This window comes from Grampus griseus, assembly GCF_964374135.1.
Source record: "Grampus griseus genome assembly, chromosome: 13".
NCBI lineage: Eukaryota > Metazoa > Chordata > Mammalia > Artiodactyla > Delphinidae > Grampus > Grampus griseus.
Genome location: NC_139007.1, coordinates 58924405 through 58934136, shown reverse-complemented (window position 1 = coordinate 58934136; position 9732 = coordinate 58924405). Strand labels below are relative to the sequence as shown.

General features: G+C 38.9%; 1 protein-coding gene across 1 annotated transcript; it reads right to left on the bottom strand.

Annotated features, from left to right (window-relative positions):
• Positions 1–1456: 1456 nt before the first annotated feature.
• On the bottom strand, positions 1457–1878 carry RPS12 (ribosomal protein S12; the record flags this gene model as incomplete). Its single annotated transcript, XM_082669061.1, has 1 exon — positions 1457–1878. Exon 1 carries the CDS (start codon positions 1811–1813, stop codon positions 1457–1459), a length of 357 nt encoding a protein of 118 aa, XP_082525187.1. The 5' UTR covers positions 1814–1878.
• Between the last annotated feature and the right edge of the window lie 7854 nt (positions 1879–9732).

Sequence of the window (9732 nt, the reverse complement as noted above, 5' to 3'; positions counted from 1 at the left end):
TATTTATGTAAGGCAATTAGGTTAGAACCTTGCTATTCAAAGTATGGTCTAGCAGGAACCAGCCATATCAGAATCACCTAGGAGACTGTTAGGAAGGCAGAACCTCTGGCCACATCGTCGACCTACTAAATCTCAAGGTGATTCTTGGGAAGCAGTGCACCTGTGTCCTAATGCTGATTTGGTTATTTCCTTAGCATGTAACTCTAGGCAAGTGCTTTCATCTCTAGACCTAAATTGCTCATCTCTAAAGTGGAAAGGATTCCTGCCACGTTAATTCAGGGGGTTGATAAAAGGATCAAATGCAATGAACTATGTAAAAGCACTTTGAAAGCTATAAAGCACCACTAGAAATCTCCCCTAAAACAGGCGTCTGTGTTCAAGGAAAATCCAAGGGGCCAGGGCTGGTGCCTGGAATGTCTTGGCCACGTCCCTCACAGCTGCCTCCACTATCCCTGTATATAAACAAAGCCTCAGAGAAACATCTCACTTGGTAAAATAAATACTCAGGTTTATGAAAGTGTCATGGAGCTGAGTTACCCCAGGAGATTCATAGGGTGATGCCTGACCCAGCTGCTCTCCAAATCAAGCCAAGGAATTTGCCCTCGTGTCAGTGCACCTGTCACCGCTCTGTGACGTTCCTGGTTACTCCCTTTCTATTTTTCCCATCTCTTATCATCGGAGGACTATGGGATGGCTGAGGAAACAAGGCAAGGCAGGAGCTGGGATCTTCTGAGGAGTAGCACGTCAGGTAAAAAGTTGACAGGCTCAGGGCGCTCTCCAACCATGAAAGCAAACTGTCACGCAGCAGATCTTTCAGTCCCCTGAGAACTGTCACTTGGAACTTTCTAGTTCAGCAAGTGTCCTTTAACAAAAGTTTTAAAGTTATTAAAAATGAATATTTCATTGTTAAAAATTATTTTCCACAAGACCCTGCTCCTGGAGGTGTTTAAGAATTCTGAGCTCAGGTAAACTGGGGAGGCTGATCACCACCCCGCCTCCTGGAGGAGGGGCACAAAAAGAATCCGATTTAAATTTGCCTAATCAGCATTCTCCAAACTTACTTGACTGCAGAACACTTCCTTGCAGTATTGCCTATTAATACACTGCAGTTTAAACAGTAGTTCCACTAAGAACGCATCTTGAAAATCACTGTCTTTTTTTGGTTATAATATTTAATGTAATCTTAATCGCATAGCACTACTTTTGTGGAAATGAAATATTCTAGCCTGGAAACTTCTTGACTACAGGAGCTGTTGTTTTTTACTCTCCAGCACTTAGCAGAGTACAAGGCATTTAGCCAATTCTCAGTGAATGTTTGTTAAATTTTAAAAATCAAAATAGAATCCATTTTTCTTTTTGCATGAGAAAAGCTATTCTCACTCTATACCAAAAGGATATGACGAGTTTTTATGTGTGTTTGTTTGTTGAGGAACAAGAGCCCAGTTTGTTTATTTGATCATTTCTTGCATTTGACATACTCCTCGGTGACATCCTTGGCCTGAGCCTCTTTGCCATTGTCCTTAACCACCACACAACTGCAACCAACCACTTTACGGGGTTTTCCCTCTCTGTCAGTTTTACAGAGGCCTACCCATTCCCCTAGTTTCTTGTCATCAACCTTAATCAGGTTGATTTGGTGCTCAGCACAAAGGGCCTCCACCAACTCGACATACATAGGCTCATCACAGTTGGATGCAAGCACACAGAGCTGGGCATGTGCTAGGCCATCGCGGATGAAAGCGGGCCTCAGCACCTCTTCCAGAGCAGTATTAACGTCCATTACACCCCCAGCAGCAATGCCTTCCTTGGCCATGGAGGTGGGTTACAGGTGGAGCTGAATCTTAAGTGCACCCGCGCCTCTACCTCCACGCGACTCCGCGGCGGCAGTGAAAGAGCTATGATGAGTCTTTTAATGGGTTTTATGTGATGGATATGTACATTCAAATAACTTATTTGGGCTGATTATTTGCTACTGTAAGTAACAAATAAGGAAAGGCCATCCTAAAAAGGAATTTATACAGAAAAATACTGTCAACCATCATAGTTTTTCAACATTTATAACATATCATGTTTCAATTTTTCTAATGAACCAGAAGTTACTTTTTTTAAAAAGGCAGGAGCTAGTGTCATTCTCTATAAAATAGTGTGGAAGGTGAATTGTAAGCCTGACAGTCTATGGGGACTTGGAATCACCGTTCAAAGTTTATAGTCCTTAGTTATCAAACTGCTGGTAAAGTATAAAAATACATCCAGGGGGTCTTGATTGTTCTAAATCACCACTGGTGGTTCAGCATCACATCCCAGACCTCTGCACTGTGTCCTGAGAGAGGCATTTTGAGTCTGCAAAACTATCAGAAAAAAAAAAAAAAAAAAACAAACAAACAACAACAACAAAAAAAACAGGAAGGGAAGGCTGAGTGGGGAGGAGAAATGAGCATTCTAAACTAAAAACAGAAATATGGATGCTGACGCTAACAGAGTTTCCTCAAGGAGAGAACCCTAGGTAAGCATGCATAACTTTGAAGTGACCCACAAACTTCTCCCCTTCAAGAACCTTGTCCATCTTACCCAGATTGTATTTCCCATAACGGGAAATACAAGCCCTTTGGGTTCTGCTCAAGTGGATGATTTGCTGCAATCACAAGACCAAGTGACTAAATATTTCTAGCAAGCCCGTGTATTTATTGAATCTTGCTTTTAGAGATTTTTTTCAAACCTTGGCCTTAGAAAGATGAGAGAAATACAACCTGGGAGCAAAAATCTGGTCTTCCTGAGCTCAAAAAAGGATTTGACATAAATTGCTCTATTAACAAAATGCTCTTTGTTACAGCCCGAAGGAAAAAAAAGAGGTCATCCTGTGCAAAAGCATTTTCTAAAGGTTATCCCAAGGACCCTACTGGTTTCTCACTAAATCTCAAAAACTACCTGAGATTATAGCCCCTCTCCCATTTGTTTAACCTTCTATAATATTATTTTCAAATGTTTCTTTGATGCTACTAACAATTGAACAATATTATTTTTAGTCTCAAATTTCAAATCTAGCATTTCTTTAGTATTTTTATATGTTAAATCAGATTTTATACACTATTTAGGTAAGCATTTGTATGAATACACACACACACACATATATTTACACAAAACCTTTCAAACAATGGTGTTGAGAACCGGTTTTAGATTTTTAGGTATACCTGTTATCACTGTAATATTCATACAAGACAAATAAAATGGAGAGAAAAAATCCAAAGGAGGCTCAATAAAATATGCATTAAGAACATGGCAGATACTTAACCTCTTGAAACCTCAGTTTCTTCAGCTGTAAAATGGAGATAATATTGATAACCTACAATCATAAAGTGCTTTAAGGATAAAAAGAGGGTATATTTAAAACAATTAGCCTTATAAATATTAGCTAATATTACTGATGTTGCTGTTGTTGTTTTTTATTATCATTATTATTTTAAACTTCTTAAAATTAAAATTATTTTTAGTGAATCCCTATAGATTGTTATTCAATAGAAATTTACCAATGCTAAATATGGAGAAGCAAAAGAATACGGCTAATGTTACAGCCTAAATTAGAACTAGGAACAAGGTTTTCTATCTGAGTTCTGAGCCTATTCTGAGTTCCATGCTGATCTCTTTTTAGAATTTAACCAACACCGACAAGTCAGCACTTTTGAAAGGCAAATATAAGGGAATCCACCAAAAAGTGAGTTACACAAGTTTCCTGGTGACCAAAATTGAGTCATTCATATATATATTGGATTCATCCAAACCATTGTTTGAATTTGACATTAAAATTCATATAAAATACAAAATTATTAAATATGTTGTATATTTATATTCATTGTACATTATTGTGACTTTCAAGCAGAAAAAAGACAAAAATAAAAGAAAAAATGTAAAAAGGAAAAATGTATATATTTCCTCTCATACATGATCTTTGCTTTATTCTGTTGAGAAAATCAAATAAAAATATTAACAATATTCCTAGAATAAAAGTTTCTCATTTTGTTTTGTTGTTCTGTATCTAAGATTCTGGAATATGAGAAACTTTCACACAGTTATTTTGGTAAAATAAACACAAAGAACTTTCTTAGAGGCTTTAACTTCATATTTTACATTCAACAGGATTCTCCCAAGATTTTAGACAAAATATCAAATCTTCCATATAGTACACAAACTTGACACATAATAAGTTCTCAAGATAATATACTTGTTGAAATAGAGAATAACAATTTATTATGAAAGCGCCTATCAGAGCGCCTATACTCAATAGGCCCTCAATAATAAATGATTGTTGGATCCGAATGTTATCACTTCTGCACCAAAATGACAGCACAGAATTGTAATTAAAGGATTATAAAAAGGTTGACCATCCCTCAAGTGGAAAACCTTCTAAACTGTATTAAATTTTATGCTGTGATAGGAAGGTTCATAAGTACTCTAAATGGGCCTTGAAGGGCAAATTGGATGAAGTGGGCTTAATGGTATTTCTTTAGTGCAGAATGTTACATTAAGACCTTCCTGAAAACCCCTCTTTGAAATACACTGCCCCACCATCCTCATAATAATCTTGCATTTATCAGGCCTTGATTCTGTGGTGTAAAGAGTTACATTTCTTACCCCATATTACACATGACAACTTCTTTTGGCTAGAGACAAAAGTGATCTCAGGTATATTTAAAGCAAGTGTATAATGAGAGTGATAATGTACAACAACTGATAAATATCATGCCCAACACATTTATTAGATGTCCTTACATATCTCTTGAAAGTACTAATGTTGGAATGGGTGATAAATTGACTTAAGGTTGAACACTAGTGTGAAAATTGAGAAGTCCTGGATAGAACTGGAGAGCAGGGAGCTTTGAAAGACTAGAGAAGAAAGGATGAATGAGAAATACAAATATACAGGACTTCCCTGGTGGCACAGTCGTTAAGAATACGCCTGCTAATGCAGGGGACACGGGTTCGAGCCCTGGTCCGGGAAGAACCCACATGCCGCAGAGCAACTAAGCCCATGCGCCACAACTGCTGAGCTTGTGCTCTAGAGCCCTCAAGCCACAACTACTGAGCCTGCGTGCCACGACTACTGAAGCCAGCGTAACCAGAGCCCATGCTCCGCAACGAGAAACCACCACAATAAGAAGCCCACGCACCACAACGAAAAGTAGACCCACTCGCCGCAACTAAAGAAAGCCCATGCGCAGCAACGAACTCAACACCGCCAAAACTAAATAAATAAATGTATATATTAAAAAAGGAAATACAAATATACGATGGAGTTTTCTAGAAATAAAGTAATAAGAAAAATATAAAACCTACAAAAGAGCTTGATAAAGTCAAAGGGATGCCTAAGGAGACAGAGTATCAGAAAGCTTCAGGTACCATCCTAAACTTGAGAGTTAGGCTTGCTCTCTACAAGCTATGGCTATCCGAATTTAGTAAAGCCACATGGTGGAAACTATCCTAAATCAACTGGCATAGTGGATATTGATTATAGCAAAACCCTTGATACAGTCTTTCAGGATAAATTTGTAGATGAAATAATGATCACAGACCATGTTTTATTTTTTCCCAAGACCTATCATATTGCCTGATATATAGAAGGCACTTAATAAATTGAAAGAATCAGGAATGTGACCTAAGGAATACAACACTAAATGGATTCATTGCTGGCTGGAATATATTTATCAATCAGCGCATTACTAACATCCCTATTGAACTCTAAATAGGGCAGAGACCATGTAATATTCTTTATCTTTGCATCCCAAGGCTGAGCAGAGAATGCACAATAAGTATTTTCAGATCAGCTGAACTTTGAGGGAGATGCTCAGTGGCTCATCACAGAACTCAAATGCTCAACGTTTTTATCTGTGATGTGAATGAATACCTTAGAGGTTTAAGCTAGTCAAATGTGCAGATGATACAACTTTTGGATGGTTATCATTACATAAAATGCTCAAATACTTTATTATCAATAGAGCATCTTAATACATATTAAATATAGCAGTTAATGGGGTGGTAGCAGCAATATTAATTGAGTAAAGTCAGAACCATTAGAAACAACTAGATCCAAAGGTAAATTTAGGGAAAACTGTGTTACCTACTCTCAAACAAGATTACTTTATTTTCCCCCTCTGGATGCCATTTAAATAGGTAGTGAAAATTTGAAATAGAGTCTAATGTAAATATGTAATATATTTAATTATGTCTGATTTAAAATTTTGGGTGAGTTTGAAAAAAAGGTTTGAAAACTTGATCTGAAAGCATTTAAAGGAGCCATTTCATGACAGTGCCCAAAAAGTAATTTGGCAAAAATAACACTTATTGAGTGGTCACAAAAAACATGTGCTGAATGATCATCTAATTAAAAACAAAAATTGTTAAAATTACAGCATAAAATAGGTTGTGAATAGGCCCTTGGCTGGGAATGCACCAAATTAGAACACAGGGTCCATCTGGCAATCTCTGAACCTGAGCCAGGGCCATGAAAACCAAGAGACTCCGCCCTACATTTGGCGGCAGTTCTACTTCCTAAGCAAGAGGATCTCAGGAGGCCTCTGAATCTGTAGGGCGATGGGGACCAAGATGTGGGGACAGTGTTCCCGGGCCATGATTCAGCGAGGAGAGCCCATTTCACATCACACGAAGATCACAACAGTAAAGATGATGGTCCTAGCCTCCACATTTTTTTTTTGTTTAAACAGTTTCTTTCCTGCCATTTCCCACAAAATAAAAAGATGTATTCAGAGGTAAATTTCTATAGTAGAAATTTCTGACATATGCAGAAACGTGCACAGAGTTAGATTCTGACTGTGTAATTTTATCCTGTCTTCAGCAAGAAATTTGGAATTTTCTCCAAACTCATAATTTTTTGAGAACACTGTCATCTCACCATGACAGCAACTTGAAGGAGTAAAAAAATTTGAGGGAAGGAAAATTAAAACATTATTTTAAAAGACTAAGGATTGCTATGGAGCAGTCGGAGGAGTTTAGAAAAATAGTCCAGTGACTAGCATTTTGCCAGATCATTTGCCAAAATGTTGACATGAAAGTTCCCTGAAATCTTTGTCTTAGGTTTCCGAAAATTTCTCTGAGGAAATTGCTAAAAGAATAAACAATCAGTTCAATTGCATACAGTGAAGAATAAAGTCCACATCCAATGTGCATATTCTGTTTATAGCTGGGAAGAATTTAAATTACTTGCCTAGCACTCCTTTTTTCTTTTCAAGTATAAACTAACTCAAAAAATTAAGTAAAAATTGATGATCTAGCAATGTTTCTCTGGCTGCCATACAGTACGGGCAATGAGTTCTAGACTCCAATTTATAGGTTTGTCAGAAAGTTTGGTTATTTTCATCAATTTAGCTTTACATTTAACATTCCTCCACTTAATTGAAACCATGCGGACACATTTGGTTAGCATCCACATTCCTACAAAAGTAAAAAGGGTACTTTGTTTCAAATTCTGCACAGTTTACTAGTAAATTCTATTTTTCTTGCAGTAACAAACACAGTTGGCACTTAATAGCGAAAGCCTCCTAATCCCTATTGTCAATGGGTACAACTCAGCTTTAGCAAATATCCAGTCAGGTGGAGGAAAAAGCATTATCCATAACTTTGTCTTAATAATTGAATAAATGATTTTCCAGGGACTAATCCCAGGGTTTCAAAGCATGGCCCTTGGAAAATTATAGCAGTTTTGAAGTTTATTTAACCCCCATTCTCTACTTCTTGCCCTCCTGAGATCCTGCACCAAAGTGCTAGCTGAAGGATGGGATCTGAAGGGTAAGCTAGTAAGTGCTACGCTTCTTTACTGACTGTTCTTTCTTTCTCAATCCCATTGTGGAAAATGACTCTGGATTGGTTTATGAAGCGAGTTTAGAGAGTAACAGGTTTCTAGGATTTGTACTTTCTCTGCTTTGGCAAAGTAATTCCAAAAAGCCCAAGATACAACAGCAGGATAACATGCATCGCTAAAATAACAATATTTTGAGGTTGACTAACTAATGAAAAAATGATGTCCAACCGCCTTTCCCTGTTAGGAAATATGCAAAGAATAAGGAGAAAAAAAGAGAAGAAAGTATGAATTAAAATGACTCCTAATTGACAATGACAAGGTTGTAGCAGTTAGAATTACCCTCGGGTATTTACGGATGGGTCCACTGTTGCAGGCAGAGCTCTCCTTTCAGCAAGTATTTGCTGAGCACCTACTATATACTACTCCCCTAGACGCTATTGCTACACGTTGCCACTTCTGTAGCCACAAAGAGATGGACATGACCTGCCCTCTCACATCTTACATTAGAGTCACCTCCACCCTCTCCCTCCTCTTTCTCTTCTTCCTCAGGCACCCATGTGACCAGGCACTGAGACCAGTGCATCTTTCTTGCCAGAGACAGGAGCAGGGAGGCCACACCTGATGTGAAGAAAGCCAATAAGACCTGAGTGGCTAAGCGAGTCAAGAGAGGTCCAGGGGGTCAAGAGAGGAAGGAGTCAGGGAGAGTGCCAACTGCAAGAGTGAGGACAGAAGACAGGCCACCTGTCAAGGTAACAGTCTTCACTAGTGAACCCACTGGCTGGCCTCCTGTCTCTGACTTGCTGGACTTCTCCCCTTTGCACAAAACCAGAGCTCTTCCGGTGTGTGAATACAATCCTGTCACCCTTCCTTAAAATATGTGATTTCCTATTCATTGCCCCAAAGATAAAATAAAAATCCATGGCTTACAACGCCTTTATGACCAGAGCCTTTCCCGTTGCTTCCACCCTTGTACTCAGTACTGCAGCCGTTCTGAACTTCTCTCCCTTAACTTCTGTGCCTTTGCCCACAATGTTCCCTCTGAGAAGAATAATCTTCTACTCCATTCTGTTCTCTCCATCTCCTTGCCTACAGGAACTAGAATTTCACATCTTGGTTTAAATGTTACTTCTTCTAGATGACCTTCCCTGACCCTCCAAATCAGAGTTTCTCAGACAGCAGACCAGCAGTGGTTGTATAAAATATTTCTGTGTCCACTCCATGTTAACTGAATCAAACTCTCTGGGCTGGGGTCCAAGAAATCACATTTTTAGCAAGCATTCCACTTATTCTAGTGCATATTAATGTTTCAGGACCAATGATTTAGACTCTGGGATGATATAAATAATAATAAACAACCCACACAGCACAATTAATTCTCCACCAATCAAAATGGACATACTGGGCTTCCCTGGTGGCGCAGTGGTTGAGAGTCCGCCTGCCGATGCAGGGGACACGGGTTCCTGCCCCAGTCCGGGAAGATCCCACATGCCGCGGAGCGGCTGGGCCCGTGAGCCATGGCCGCTGAGCCTGCGCGTCCAGAGCCTGTGCTCCGCAACGGGAGAGGCCCGCGTACCGCAAAAAAAAAAAAAAAAAATGGACGTACTGGCCAATCAGGACAGATGCCATGACCAGTCAAAGTGGACTCTGGCTATCAGACTCTCATATGTACTAGTCTGTAGCAACAATAATCGGCTGGCCCATGCTCTGTTTCACTGCACCCCACCTTTCCTCTGGGCTGGAATATATTAGCTGATACTTACCGAGTACTTCCTTTGTGCCAGGTATTGTTCTAAGCACTTTTCTTACATCATTTCAATTAACTTTCAAGATAATCCTATAAATTAGGTGCTATTATTATTTTCTTTCTTTAGAAACTGTTTATTTTCCATCAACCTGTTTCCATTTTGAGTTTGTGGAAGAGCAGC